This window comes from Ricinus communis, chromosome 9 (assembly GCF_019578655.1).
Source record: "Ricinus communis isolate WT05 ecotype wild-type chromosome 9, ASM1957865v1, whole genome shotgun sequence".
Classification (NCBI taxonomy): domain Eukaryota; kingdom Viridiplantae; phylum Streptophyta; class Magnoliopsida; order Malpighiales; family Euphorbiaceae; genus Ricinus; species Ricinus communis.
Window position 1 is genome coordinate 16,451,824 of NC_063264.1, and position 13,898 is coordinate 16,465,721.

A 13,898-nucleotide genomic window follows, 5' to 3' on the forward strand; every position below is an offset into this window, starting at 1 on the left:
GAGTTACTTGTCTAAAAGAATTAGGAAAGAGAGTATCTGAACTTGAACTAGCGCTGGCTTAGGTGCGCAATGGAGGTTGAAGCAAGCTCACGCAAAATGCAATTTTTCGCGCCCAAGGGCTATTTCAAGGGTATTTTCTCAAATATTCACACACTTTTCTTCTTCAAAAGTATTCACCAACTAAAATATCTTATCATCGGGCTTATAAGAATTTTGATCCGAAAATTCAATACTGACACCAAGGTCCACAAGCTGACAGTTCTTAACCCAATCCCTAAAGCATTAGTCTAACCAGCATCAAAACCACTGCCACCTTTTCTGTCAAAACTATGAAGAATGTAATTAAAATCCCTAAGATAAGAGCTAATTTAGCTAAACTATCCCACACTTCTCTTTTATTGCTACGATAAGGACTACCAAACACAAAGGTAATGAAAAAAGAACCTAGAATCCACATAAAAATAGTGAATATAGTTATTGGATAAAGAAAAAACTTGCATTTGTACCTCAAAAGTCCACTCTAAAGGAAGACCAACTTTGCTGCCCTTAGGCTCATAGTAGGGAACCACTATGAAATTTAAGTTTGATCCTTCACCTTTCTAAACTAGTTAGTCTTATGTTTGATCTCCATAAGAAAAAACTATTGAATGTCTCCATTTAGAACAAGCACTTTTAGAGCTTAAACTGTCAAGAAGGCTCCAACCCTTGACAGTTCTAAGTAATGATACTCATGGCTCCCAAGTGGCTTTAGGCGAGACACTAGCACCTTGACAATCAGTTCCAATGAAGCTACTACTCTAACCTTTACCACTTTCTTTAACCATTGTATCTGCCGACCGAGCTTGAGTAGGGTCATTAGTAAGTTCCTTAAGCTTTAAAGACTTCTTCTGACGAGCCTCTACTTGATATTTTTTTTTAATAATCCCAATCGTTATAAATTCTCATCCCATGTTGACTTAGGTACATGATGAAAAGACCCAGTTAACTCTTTAGTCGAATCTCTTCTCTCATCCTCTTGAATTGGCCTATCAATAACTTCTATTTCACAACCAGTTAAAGACTCCACTATCATTAGGGCACACTAGCCATAACTTTGATTTTAGGCTGAGCTTTTTGAATCCACTTAAACCTATGGGTCTTTATAGGCCCTTAAATCCAATTTAGAATTGTCCAACTCAATTGGGCTGGGCTTTTTGCCACCAGTTGGATCCTGAGTTTCAAATTTAAGGTTAACAGCTTCCTAGTCCGAACTAGACGAAGAGGAGGATGGGCTTTTAATACCTTTTTCCCTTATCAAGACCCCCATCAAGAGTTGGCCCAGGTTGTATAGCTTTCCAAGGAGTAGGCAGAAGATTTTTAGGTTGGTCATTAATGAAGACGGGACATGTTGCATTTGAATACCTCTAATAGGGAGAGTTCATTAATCTTTATGCCGCCATTCTCTTTCAGCAAGATTTAAATTAAAAATACTTGAGTTTGCTTTCGAGTTTGGACCCTCTAAACCACTTCATGCCTGCTTGTGAGTTGCAATTGCCAGTTAATAATCAAAACTTGTCTGCATTCGATCCCCGTGAGAATCTTTACTAGGCAAAGTTGAATGACAATGGCTTCTAACAAAACCTGATGTGTCAGTTTGGCACTATATTTAAACTTTCCACTAGCCAAAAGTCCTTCGGTGCCATTCTTCATCTTGAAAAAGAATAAAATTTGTTCATATGCCTATTCTTCCCTAAAAAAGCAGAGTTGTCGAAGAGTTTCATATTGGAAATGGATCCAATCAAACTAGGAGCTTCTTCCTGTCATTCCAGAACCCAATAGGACTTTTTTGATCCAGATCAACCAAAACCCTAACCTTCTTCATGTTAAAAATGAACTCGAAGGTGTAATAGTCTCCATCTTGATAAAAACCAACAAATAATTTTCCAGTAGTTCTCGCATTTTTCAGGTTGATTTTGCTTAGGGGAAGGTTATGGAGAAACCTAGAAAAGGCTCTTTAAGAAATACAATTGATCGATAAGCGTGTCAACCGGTCATTCCACAAAAAACCAAGAGAAAATTGAAAATAAACCAAGGACCAACACCTATTTCTTTTAATCTCTAAAAGAGTCAAACAGGATAATGGAAGTATTTTATTTTCTTTTCTAAACTAAAAATTCATTCTCTAAGTTCTAGATTTTTTTGAGATGACTCTTCATCATCAACCCAGATACGTAATCATTACCATGTAATCATGTCAGCTTTCTAAACGATGTAAGTCATTTTTGCCTCTATTTACGAACAATACAAACTACATGATATCTTGACGACTAACATCATTTAAAAGATTGATGTAATAAGAGTAAATTAGTTTTAATCACTGCCATGTAATCACGTCAGCTTTTTAAGCGATGTAAGTCATTTTTGCCTCCATACTTTAGAGTGTTGCCATCCTAGAAGCCTGCCAGAAATTCTGCCCTCATCGGATCATTTCTCTAGGCCAAGCTATCACATGCCCACCAGTTTCCTCCTAGTTCGTCCTCGAACCACACATCTACTAGAGGAGTCATGCTCTGATACAATTTGTAACGATCCAGAACTAGATCACAATGAGATATTGTCCGATTTGGCCCCCACTAGCCTCACGGTTTTATCGCCTTGGTAGATTCGAGATCCTAGAGGAGGTCACTCATCCTGAAATTTCTCCGAATCAAGCAGGTTTAACTTTGGAGTTCCTATAACCCCACAACCAAATAACGAAAAGGCTTCTCATGTGATTAGTTCCAACTCTTTACATATATGTTATTAACCATTCTCTGCCCTGTTTTGATGTGCAATTCGATTCATCCATGTACCCCGTACCTTAGAGTGTTGCCATCCTAGAAGCCTGTCATAAGCTGCTCCTTGTCCAAGCATCCTATCCTTGTCGTAGCGTCCACTTTTGCCCTCATCGGATCGCTTTTCTAGGCCAAGCTGTCACATATCTTCTTCACTAAAAAAATAATATATGTATTTATACTTTCCTCTAATTGATATAGCCACGATTTTTATGTGTGTTATTAAAACCAATTAAGAAAAGCCACACAAGAGCAGCAAAAGTACAAAAAATAACTCCCACAAATAAAAAGAACTAGTCTAAATTAGAGAAAAAGACAGTTGTCTATGCATCTAAACAAAAAGATCTAATAATAATCAATCTTTAATGTGATAATAACATAAAGAGTGTTTAATGCTAAAAAAAAAGCAGAGTTTTGAATATACTTCTTGATGATATATAATTTTAATGGCCTTAAAAACTACATGAGTATCCAAATGGGGCCAATACCTATAGCTGTTCAGGTTATGCATTACAACCTATATGTTTGGGGTACTACTAATCAGCCTGCTCCAAAAACTCGGTCTAGGTAATTATAACATGAATAGGAATATCATTGGTGATTATCATAAAATAGCTATAAGAAGATATTTATGTCCCTAAACTTGTATCGATTAGTCAATTTAACAATTTAACTTTTGATTTAATCTAACAGATGCATGAATTTTTCTTTTGTAATATCGAAACACCTTTAGCTTTCAATTTAACCTAACATATACATGAACTTTATTTTGGTAATATTTAAATGTCTTTTATGAAATACACGTGAACGTATTTAATGATGATACAATGTCAAAAAGTGTTAAAATATCACAAAAAGAGCAAGTTCGAGTGTCTATTAGCTTAAATTAAAAGTTAGAGTATTTTTTACTGATTAAATGACCAAAGTTCAAGGTATAAATATGCATTTGGCCAAAATAAATAAGAATAATATGCATAATACATTATTTAGGAATCACAGTTGGACCGATATTTCTAGGTACCTGACTTGATTTGACTGTTATGTAACATGTTCGAGTAATTTATACGTGTCGGTTTGAATATGAACACTCAAATACCTGCTCCAAACATGATTATTAAAACAGATACAGGTATATAGTATTCAAATTCGTTATTTGATACTCAGTTAAATCATATACATATATATCATATATGAAATAAAATTATAAGGTTTTGTTCAAAATTATGTATAATTTTGTACTTTTTATTAATATATCTTAGAATTCAATTATTGTAAACGAGTACTTATTTAATTTTTTGAATATTTATGTAAATAAATATTTAACGGGCAGGATATCCGATATCTATTTAAATATCCAAAAATTTATTTTATAGCTATATATATTAAGTAAGTTTTTAAGGAGTTCAGATAGTATATATATATATGTATTTTTATTCAAATTTAGACATTTAAATATAAAAAATAAGTATATTTTTAATCGAATTTGGATTTAAATTTTATTAAATAGATGAAATATCTGTGGTCACTATTAATCTTGTTGGGTTAAAAAAAAAGACTACTGAATTAACTATTTTTTATTTTATTAATTCGTTTTGAAATCTTATTCTTTTGTTAATTTATTTTTTATTTGTAGGCTTCTTGAGGTTTTTTTTATTTATATAAGTCTTTTTAGACAACTTTTTTATTTTTATTAAAATTAAAAATTTTGAATGTAAAATTTAATAATTGGCAGTTATTTACTAGTATTAATTTTGAATCAATAGTCAAGATTATATAATTATGACCTATCATATTTAATTTGAGAATTAGAGGATCTTAATTCAAATTGCTATTGAAGAGTAATTTTTTAATGAGAAAATTATGTGATTTATCTGTTTTTTTTTGTTTTATTTATTTTTATACTTTACGTTTTGAAATTTTATTTTTTTGTTAATCTATTTTTTATTTGTACACTTCTTTTCTTTTTTAACTTATATAAGTCTTTTAGACAATTTTATTTTTATACGCTTTTTCGAGTTTTCTTTACTTTTACACATTTTGTTTTCCATTTTCTAACTTTTGTATGCTTCATGGATTTTTTCTTACTTCTTTATACGCTTTTTATTATCTTTTATTTTATTTTGTACACATTTTAGGTTAATTTATACTATATACTATTAAGGATATAATATATTAATATAATATACTTCTATAATACTTTTTGTACACTCTTAACCCAAAGAAAAAAGAAAAAGAAAACGTTGTACAGGGCATATGTGCAAAATCTCTGAACAGAAATTAATTAACCTCACAGAACAAAGATCCGCATTTTCAAAACTTTGACAAAAGACCCACTCCACTGGCATCGGCGATTAAACGCAAGCAACCACATTAGAAGAATATGCCAATCGCTAATAGAAAGTGATTCAAATTAGAAGAAAAAAAGAAGAAGAAACTAGCCATTGGGGTCACAAATTCAAATGATATATATATTGGGTTACAACACAAGTTGTCCATTTTTCTTCATAGAAAGACAAACAAATCTCTTCTTCTTCCTCCTCAATTCTCTCTCTTTCTCTCTCTAAACGCTCCTCCCTCTTTCTCTTTCTCTCTTTCTCTGATTCTGCACATGGATCTGCATTGTACTTATCTTGAGAATTCGGTGAATATTGTTTTTATTTGTTGAATTTATTTCCTTAAGATCGAAGCTTAAAATGGTTACAAATTGAAGGAAACGCTGTGTTTCATGATCTTTTCCTTTATGTAAATTGGACACGATTATTTTAGAAATGGCAGGTTATACTTACCAAATGATTTGTCTCTCTGTTACTAACTTTCCTTTTTCTTTTCCTTTAGAAACTTTTGGTGTTGTTTTGCTATATTAGATGCTATTTTCTTTCTTTTTCTTCTTAGATTTTCTTGCGATTGAATTGATCTCTTTATTTGAGACGAGTGTATTGATTGCTTAATCTGGATCTATTGCTACTGCTTATCAAAATTGTAAATTATTATGATAATTTAGACAACAAAGGAGGCCTTTTATTGGTGGAAAATGTAAAATCACTTGATTTTGTAGTTTCCTTTTGTAACTTCATTAACCGATCTTTGAGTCGGCCCGTGCACCCGACAGAGACTTTAAGATTAAGAATTTTTAATTAGAGATTTATAATGAAAATGTCAAGGACCTGCTGAACTCAGAATCAGGTCGAAATCTCAAGCGTTTAGATGACCTAGAGGCATACGCATTTCTTTCTTTTTTTTTCTGAAAGAATAGATTTTCTAATAGGTGTTCTCTTGACTATATTTTGTGGTTCTCATATGCAGAAAGGTGCTGTGGTCGAGAAGTTGGTAGAAGAAATAACAACCAATGATCAGCATTTGAGGCATCTTATAAGTATGTGTGACTAGTGAAGAACTGTATCTTTGCGTTGGCCTTTCTAAAATCACCCATGATTTTCAGAATTTTGTAGACCATGCTGGAAGTGAAAGAGCTTCACAGACACATGCAGATGGGGCGAGGCTTAGAGAAGGCGATCATATCAATCTTAGTTTGATAACTCTCACAACTGTGATAAGAAAGCTCAGGTAAGACTTGAATATTAGCATACTTTTTTATTGTCAAGTTTTATCTCATATTTTGCTTTTTTCTCCAACTTTTACATGTAGAATATATCCTTCGTCATATCGATACTTGCATGTTGTAATGGATTCTAAGATAACACCTAAGTGCTACTGTCAGAGCCATCTAAGCAAGTTTAATAAGTACTTGTCCGATTCCTGTTGACTACATACTGAATTTCTTTTTTCCTTGCATTATTGCGAAAAGAAGCGGTCATATACCCTACGGGGACTCCAGCTTTCCGGCAAGTTTTGGAAAATGAGATTGAAAACAGAGCACCAGAAAATGAAGACTTCATTTCATACCCGATAAGACCCAGCCAGAGTTTGTGAAAGAGACTTCTACAATATGTGGAGACGTTTCATCAAAGGAAGGAACTCCAGGCTATCATCATTCTATTTCAGGTAATATGAAGAAAATGCAGAAGATGGTTTAGAATGCAGCAGAGGAGACTGTGAGAAGCATAAGAGCTTATGTGACATAATTGAAGGAACATGTTGCCAAACTGCAATACCAAAAGCAGCTACTTGTTTGCTAAGTATAGTATTTGCACTACCAACAGATAACAGACCCTGGATTATAGGGTGGAACCCAATTTCAAACCTTCTACATTTGTGACAATTGCATTTTTCATTTGTAAGTATTTCCTATTTCTGTACAAGTAAATGAATTTTAGAGGTTCTTTCTCCGTGCATCATTTGTTTATATCTTTACTTTTGCTCAAATTCTAGTGTGACCAATGCGCATGAAGGAAGAGGGTCTCGATATGGCAATCTTAATATTTTAATAACAAAAGAATTGATTTATCTTGTTTCCATGTGATCTATTATTTCCTCTGTTGATTGGTTGATCTTCCACTTGTAAAGTGTAAAATACCAAACATTTTTAATTGATGTTTTCCTGTTCTCCTTTCCTGCCAAGAATACCAATAATATTAGTAAACTATACAAATTTCTACGAGTGTGACTCTGCAATAAAAACTGAGTTAATAAATACTTGTAATACTTTTTTGTCTTATCTTAAGTCATCTAACCTTCTGCGTTCTTCCCTTATCATTTGTACTATCCATTATAATTAGATAAATTGGCTACTTTCTGGGCATTGTAAAAGAAAAACGCTACTTGTGATTCATACCACCAGGTCATATGTCATTTTTCCCAAAGATTTTCTCTATTTCAAACTTATCATCTTTACTTTTTCTTTTTATATTCCTTAATGAGTTCAAATTATATTAGTGTAATATAATTATCTGTAGTCTGAATTGAAACAAATATATGAGTAGTAATTAAGAGCCCCATTAGAACCTAATAAAATTTATTAAAGAAAATAAATGGATTTTAAGTGAAAATAATTAGAATTTCCATTACAACAGTCATAATATTATTTGAAGCATATATTTGTGATATAGTAATCGAGTGTAACACTTTATCTTTTTGGTTTAGCTTCTTTTGTCAGTAGAAGTATTAAATTTAATAATTTACTAATTTATTCTTGATTGTGCTACAGTCCAAATGCAAGTTTATTTTCTGTTATCTCTTTTCCAGTAGTTTGAATATTTTTTTATAGTTGTTCTTAATTCGCTTTTAATTTATTTTATTTTATAATTTATTTATTTATTTGCATTATTATTTGTTAATATGTCCTTTATTAACCTAAAGTTTTTCGTAATGACAGATTCTACTTATCCGGTTTAGAGATCCTAAGCAATCTTCCTTGGACTTTTAGGATTAGTTTAGTTAATTTCTTATTTGATTGTTTTGCGGCTTTTAAGCCATGGTTGTAAAATTAGTTTCCCTTAATCGTCCCGATCTCCTTAATCCCTTTATGGATTTCTTTTTTCTCCTCCCCCTTTCTATGTACGTTTTATTTTATTGTTTTAGATTTTCACCACACATGTCTATAAGGGACTAAAATCAACTTAGAATTTATGAGTGATCACCCACATGCCTAACATAAGATGAACAAAGCTTACCAATGTAAGCTTCGTACACTATCTATGTTCATTTTAACATGCTAAGATAAAATATGAATTCAGCACCAAGATGTAGGTAATAAAATTATACTCTAACCACCTTGCATGTAAAAGTTTTGAGGGCAACTTATAGGGCTAGTTGGGGGTACCAAATTAGGTTAGAATTATTTGCTCACATCACATAGTAAATTAGATAAAAAAAAATTCATGCTTTAAATAAAGTAGAATTGACTAGATTAATGTAATTTGATTAAGCTAGAAAAAGATTCGTTTACTTTAGTGGAATCTAGGTGAGCTTAGGCAGATAGGTGAGCTTATCCTTAATCTTTTATTTATGTCGATATTTTTGGTTGGCGACCCAACTTTTTCGATGGTAACATGATAATTGTGGTTTTCTAGGTTCCCTAGAGCGAACGATTCATTTTGAAATGAACCTAATAAGAAGAGTGGTTTCTCAACACAGTGATGTGGTTTAAAATCACTTGGGGCCCAAGTTTAAAAAGCTATTGCACTTACACATTCCTACTATATGGCGAAGGCATTGGGAAATTTTTGAACTAACTAAAGAATATCCAGTATTAATTGGTAATTCATCTAATTAACTACTTTAATACATTTCTAATCTTAATCTAAAAATTCAATCCTACAATCCTATAAGAAAATATATATTCCTACTCCTACTAATGAATTAATTAATGATTACTCTATTTCAAACTCATACGATGATTAATCTTGATCCAGGCTGTGAGTGATTTGCAATCTCCTCACTGTGTCGAGAAATTGTTCTTCATACTAGGCCAATTTCAAAAAGAGTCATTCTGCCTAGAGACCTAGAATACAATGATCATGTAACCATAGAAAAAATTAGAGTCGCCACCCGAAATGTCAGTACAAATAGGAGAGCGATGATGATGACTTTGTTCATATGCCTATTCTTCGCTAAAGAAAGCAGAGTTCTTGAAGCCTTTTCATATTAGAAATGGATCCAATCAAACTAGGAGCTTCTTCTTGTCATTCTAGAACCGAGTAGGCCTTTGTTGATCAAGATTAACTAAGACCTAACCTTCATGTTAAAAATGAACTCGAAGGTGTAATAGTCTCCATCTTGATAAAACCAATAAATAATTTTCCAGTAGTTCTCGCATTTTTTAGGTTGATTTTGCATAGGGGAAGGTTATAGAGAAACCTAGAAAAGGCGCCTTAAGAAATACAGTTGATCGATAAGCGCGTCAATCAACCATTCCATAAAAAAACAAAGAGAAAATTGAAAATAAACCAAGGACCAACACCTATTTCTTTTAATCTCTGAGAGAGTCAAACAAGATGATAGAAGTATTTTAATTTCTTTTCTAAACTAAAAACTCGTTCTCTAACTTCTAAATTTTTTCGAGATGACTCTTCATCATCAACCCAAATGCATTATAAAAGGAAAAGAGTCTACTAACTAGAATCTTCTTCGAGTGAAACATCTACAAATTAGGAGGTTGAAGGGTCTTCTCTGAGCACTAAAGATTCTTCATTCTCTGAATAATTGCACCACAACCACCCACTCAAAAATTTCAGAACTACAATTCTAAATAGGAAAAAGGAACTAAAAAGGCACTCTTGAACAAAGAACCTAAAAGACAAACAATAAATGTGCATTCCACTCAGAAAAGAGAGACGAGAGAGAGAGTAAATGTATTTCATGCTCTCGGAGTTTAGTGAAAAAGACCTGCCATATGGAATCTTAATCTTGTGCTTATTATTTTCCTTTTTTCTCTCCTTTTTAACAATATTTAATTAATCATATAAACTTTTTCACCTTATTAATAAAATGGTTTATATTCCATATAGTTTAGTACTAATGTTTTTGGTATTTTGGTTCTAATATTTTATTAGGACTAGTTTTCTTTGTTAAAATAGTAAAAATTAAAAAATGCACATGACTAGTGTTTTTACCATTATAGGGAAATATATGTTATTTCCATGTAATCTCAATAGTTAACTAATAAAAGAAGGGGTGAATTGCACGGACAGCCCTTCAACTTTAGGGCTAATATCATTAAAAGTTTCTAAATCTTAATTTGTATCATTAAACTTCTTGGACTTTAATTGGAGTATCATTGCCATCCAATTCTATTAAGACTGATAGACGAAAAGTTTTCCTTGTTGAAGCTCATCTAGAAAATGTTTATCGGATTGAAATATTAAAGACGGATCGAATAAATCATTCTTAATCAGATCCATGTACCCAAAATCTCCATCACATTCATGCAACCACCATTCTCTATCCCACCACCTTGATCAGACGGCTAAGAAATCTCTTCATGTTCCTTCTTTTTCTCAACACCTTCTTCTCTGTCTAATTTCAAAATAGCCCAAGAAGAAGAAGATGAAGCCGTAGCCTTTACTAAAGTATTAGTTGAAGAAAAAGACAAAGATAATAGCATACGAGGAAAATCCAAAGTGGAAGGAAGTCACTATAGAAAATTGAAGAATAATTCACATCAAGAAGATCTTCTTGCTTTATTTCTTGTCAGATCTCTCGATAAAAATGCAAACCCCAAAAGAAATGTTTTATTTTCTTTCACATATTATTTAAATTTACAAATCAAATTTTTTATTATTGAATTTATGATTTGCATTTTTATCAAAAATTTGAACCATTTCATCAAGTGATTATGATTAATTATATTTATGTGTGAAAAAAGATCACCAAAGCATAAAAGAAAAAAAATTAAAGAAACAAAAAGGTAGGAGAAATTATAAAATAAAAATGAAAATATTTCGTTTTTTATAGAAAGAAACATGAGAATTTTGAAATATATTTTTATATTTTAAATATAGCTCACTTGGCTACATATGCCTGTGAAATACACCTTAAATGTGGAGCAAATTGATCAGCTTTTTAAATATTAAGATCAATTGAGCCAAGAAATTAATCTTAGGGTGATTTGAACCCGGCCAACAAATTCAAGGGGCAAAAATTACTACTAAAACCGTATAAGAATTAAAGTCAGCTACCTCTTTTAATTAAATCCTTTAACTGGTTTGACTTACAGGAAGAAGAGACGGAAAGAGATACTTCCTCCATCATACTAACTAATAGATTAGTTCTAATTATTCAATAATTTCTAATCTTAAAAAATAATATATTAATTATATTTTTAAAATTAATTTTACATTTAATTGATAAATTAAGAAATGAAAATTTTAATAAATATATATATTTTTGATACATAAATATTATACAATATATAATTTTTATATTTATTCTATATTTAATATATAGACAACTGAAAACCGAATTAAATTTATGTTAGGTTTGACTTTTCGGTTCAAATAGGATAGTTCATACCCCTAGTAATTACCCTTTTTCTTATCTATACAGATTTTTATAAAGTGCTAATAAATCTGATTGCTTGGTTTTGGGATATATGCTTGGTTCATCCTAATTCTTTTTTTTTTTTGTCTTCGTTGGTGAATGTAATTATCCATTTTTTCTTTTTTGTTTTTATAGATCTTGATTAAATGCTAACGAATTTAATTGCTTGGTTTGATTTTTTATCTTTTAGAAATTAATGCCTTTAGTGATTGGTGATTTGAGTTCCTTTTATTACAAAAGGACTCCCAATTGGTTTTAATATGCTCGAAAAATTCTTTGAGTCCATTCCTTCTACTACTATTGAAGAGATTAACTTCCTTCTTTCTATTTTATTAATAGTTCCCTTAATTATATATATATTCTTGCTGATAATGTAAAATAGTTGCAATAAGAAAAAAAGAGAAGTGTATGTGTTATTTAAGAGTTTAAAAACCGAGAAGGTAAGGATAATATAAAACGAAAGAATGGGAGGAGGAGACTAAGAGAAAAATTTTGTCATTTTTCTAGACATTAAGACCTAAACTCTATGTCATGCTCCCTATCTTTTTTCTTTTTTGCTTTGTTGTTACTGTTTTAGTTTTAGTTATTATAATGATAGCAGACACTCATTATCTATTTATAATATACTCGAAAAATACTATATACTTTTAACCGCATTTTTTGTCTAATTTCAAAATAGCCCAAGAAGAAGAAGAAGAAGAAGCCGTAGCCTTTACTAAAGCATTAGTTGAAGAAAGAGACAAAGATAATGGCATGCGAGGAAAATCCAAAGTGGAAGGAAGTCACTATAGAAAATTGAAGAATAATTCACATGAAGAAGATCTTCTTGCTCTGTTTCTTGTCAGATCTCTGGATAAAAATGCAAACCCCAAAAGAAATATTTTATTTTCTTTCATGTATTATTTAAATTTACGAATCAAATTTTTTATTATTGAATTTATGGTTTGCATTTTTATCAAAAATTTGAACCATCTCATCAAGTGATTATGATTAATTATATTTATGTATGAAAAAATATCACCAAAGCATGAAAGAAAAAAATTAAAGAAACAAAAAGGTAGGAGAAATTATAAAAGAAAAATGAAAATATTTCATTTTTTACAGAGAGAAAAATGAGAATTTTGAAATATATTTTTATATTTTAAATATAGCTCACTTGGCTACATATGCCTGTGAAATACACCTTAAATGTGGAGCAAATTGATCAGCTTTTTAAATATTAAGATCAATTGAGCCAAGAAATTAATCTTAGGGTGATTTGGACCCGGCCAACAAATTCAAGGGGCAAAAATTGCTACTTAAACCGTATAAAAATCAAAGTTAGCTACCTCTTTTAATTAAATCCTTTAACTGGTTTGACTTATAGGAAGAAGAGACGAAAAGAGATACTTACTAACTAATAGATTAGTTCTAATTATACAATAATTTCTAATCCTAAAAAATAATATGTTAATTATATTTTTAAAATTAATTTTACATTTAATTGATAAATTAAGAAATAAAAATTTTAATAAATATATATATTTTTGACACATAAATATTATACTAATATATAATTTTTATATTTATTCTATATTTAATGTATAGACAACTGATAACCGAACTAAATTTCTATTAGGTTTGACTTTTGGGTTCAAATAGGATAGTGCATACCCCTATTAATTACCCTTTCTCTTATCTTTACAGATTTTTATAAAGTGCTAATAGATCTGATTGCTTGGTTTTAGGATATGCTTGGTTCATCCTAATTCTTTTTTCTTGTCTTCGTTGGTGAATGTAATTTTTTATTTTTTATTTTTTATTTTTATAGATCTTGATTAAATGCTAATAGATTTAATTGCTTGGTTTGATTTTTTATCTTTTAGAAATTAATGCCTTTAATGATTGGTGATTTGAGTTCCTTTTATCACAAAAGGACTCCCAATTGGTTTTAATATGCTCGAAAAATTCTTTGAGTTCGTTCCTTCTACTACTATTGAAGAGATTAACTTCCTTCTTTCTATTTTGTTAATAGTTTTCTTATATATATATATATATATATATATATTCTTGCTGATAATGTAAAATAGTTGCAATAAGAAAAAAAGAGAAATGTATGTGTTATTTAAGAGTTTAAAACCGAGAAGGTAAGGATAATATAAAAAATGA

The 13,898-nt window shown here is 30.6% G+C and overlaps 1 protein-coding gene and 1 long non-coding RNA gene across 13 annotated transcripts in view; both read left to right on the forward strand.

Moving 5' to 3' along the window:
• LOC107262553 overlaps window positions 1-13,898 on the forward strand; it is a 76,527-nt gene that overhangs the window by 49,991 nt on the left and 12,638 nt on the right. The gene's annotated exons all lie outside the window — the stretch shown is intronic.
• On the forward strand, window positions 4,904-7,226 carry LOC107261892 (kinesin-like protein NACK1). Of its 11 annotated transcripts, none has more exons than XM_048379287.1 (4): window positions 4,904-5,454; window positions 6,117-6,186; window positions 6,263-6,377; window positions 6,459-6,612. In XM_048379287.1, exons 1-4 carry the CDS (start codon window positions 5,422-5,424, stop codon window positions 6,574-6,576), a joined length of 336 nt encoding a protein of 111 aa, XP_048235244.1. In that variant the 5' UTR covers window positions 4,904-5,421; the 3' UTR covers window positions 6,577-6,612. The 11 variants fall into 11 exon arrangements, 3 of the variants coding, with proteins under 3 accessions (XP_048235244.1, XP_015579654.1, XP_015579652.1); XM_015724168.3 differs by lacking the exon at window positions 6,459-6,612 and adding an exon at window positions 6,622-7,226 and having other exon boundaries at window positions 4,938-5,454; XR_007217343.1 differs by lacking the exon at window positions 6,459-6,612 and adding an exon at window positions 6,619-7,226 and having other exon boundaries at window positions 4,942-5,434; window positions 6,253-6,377.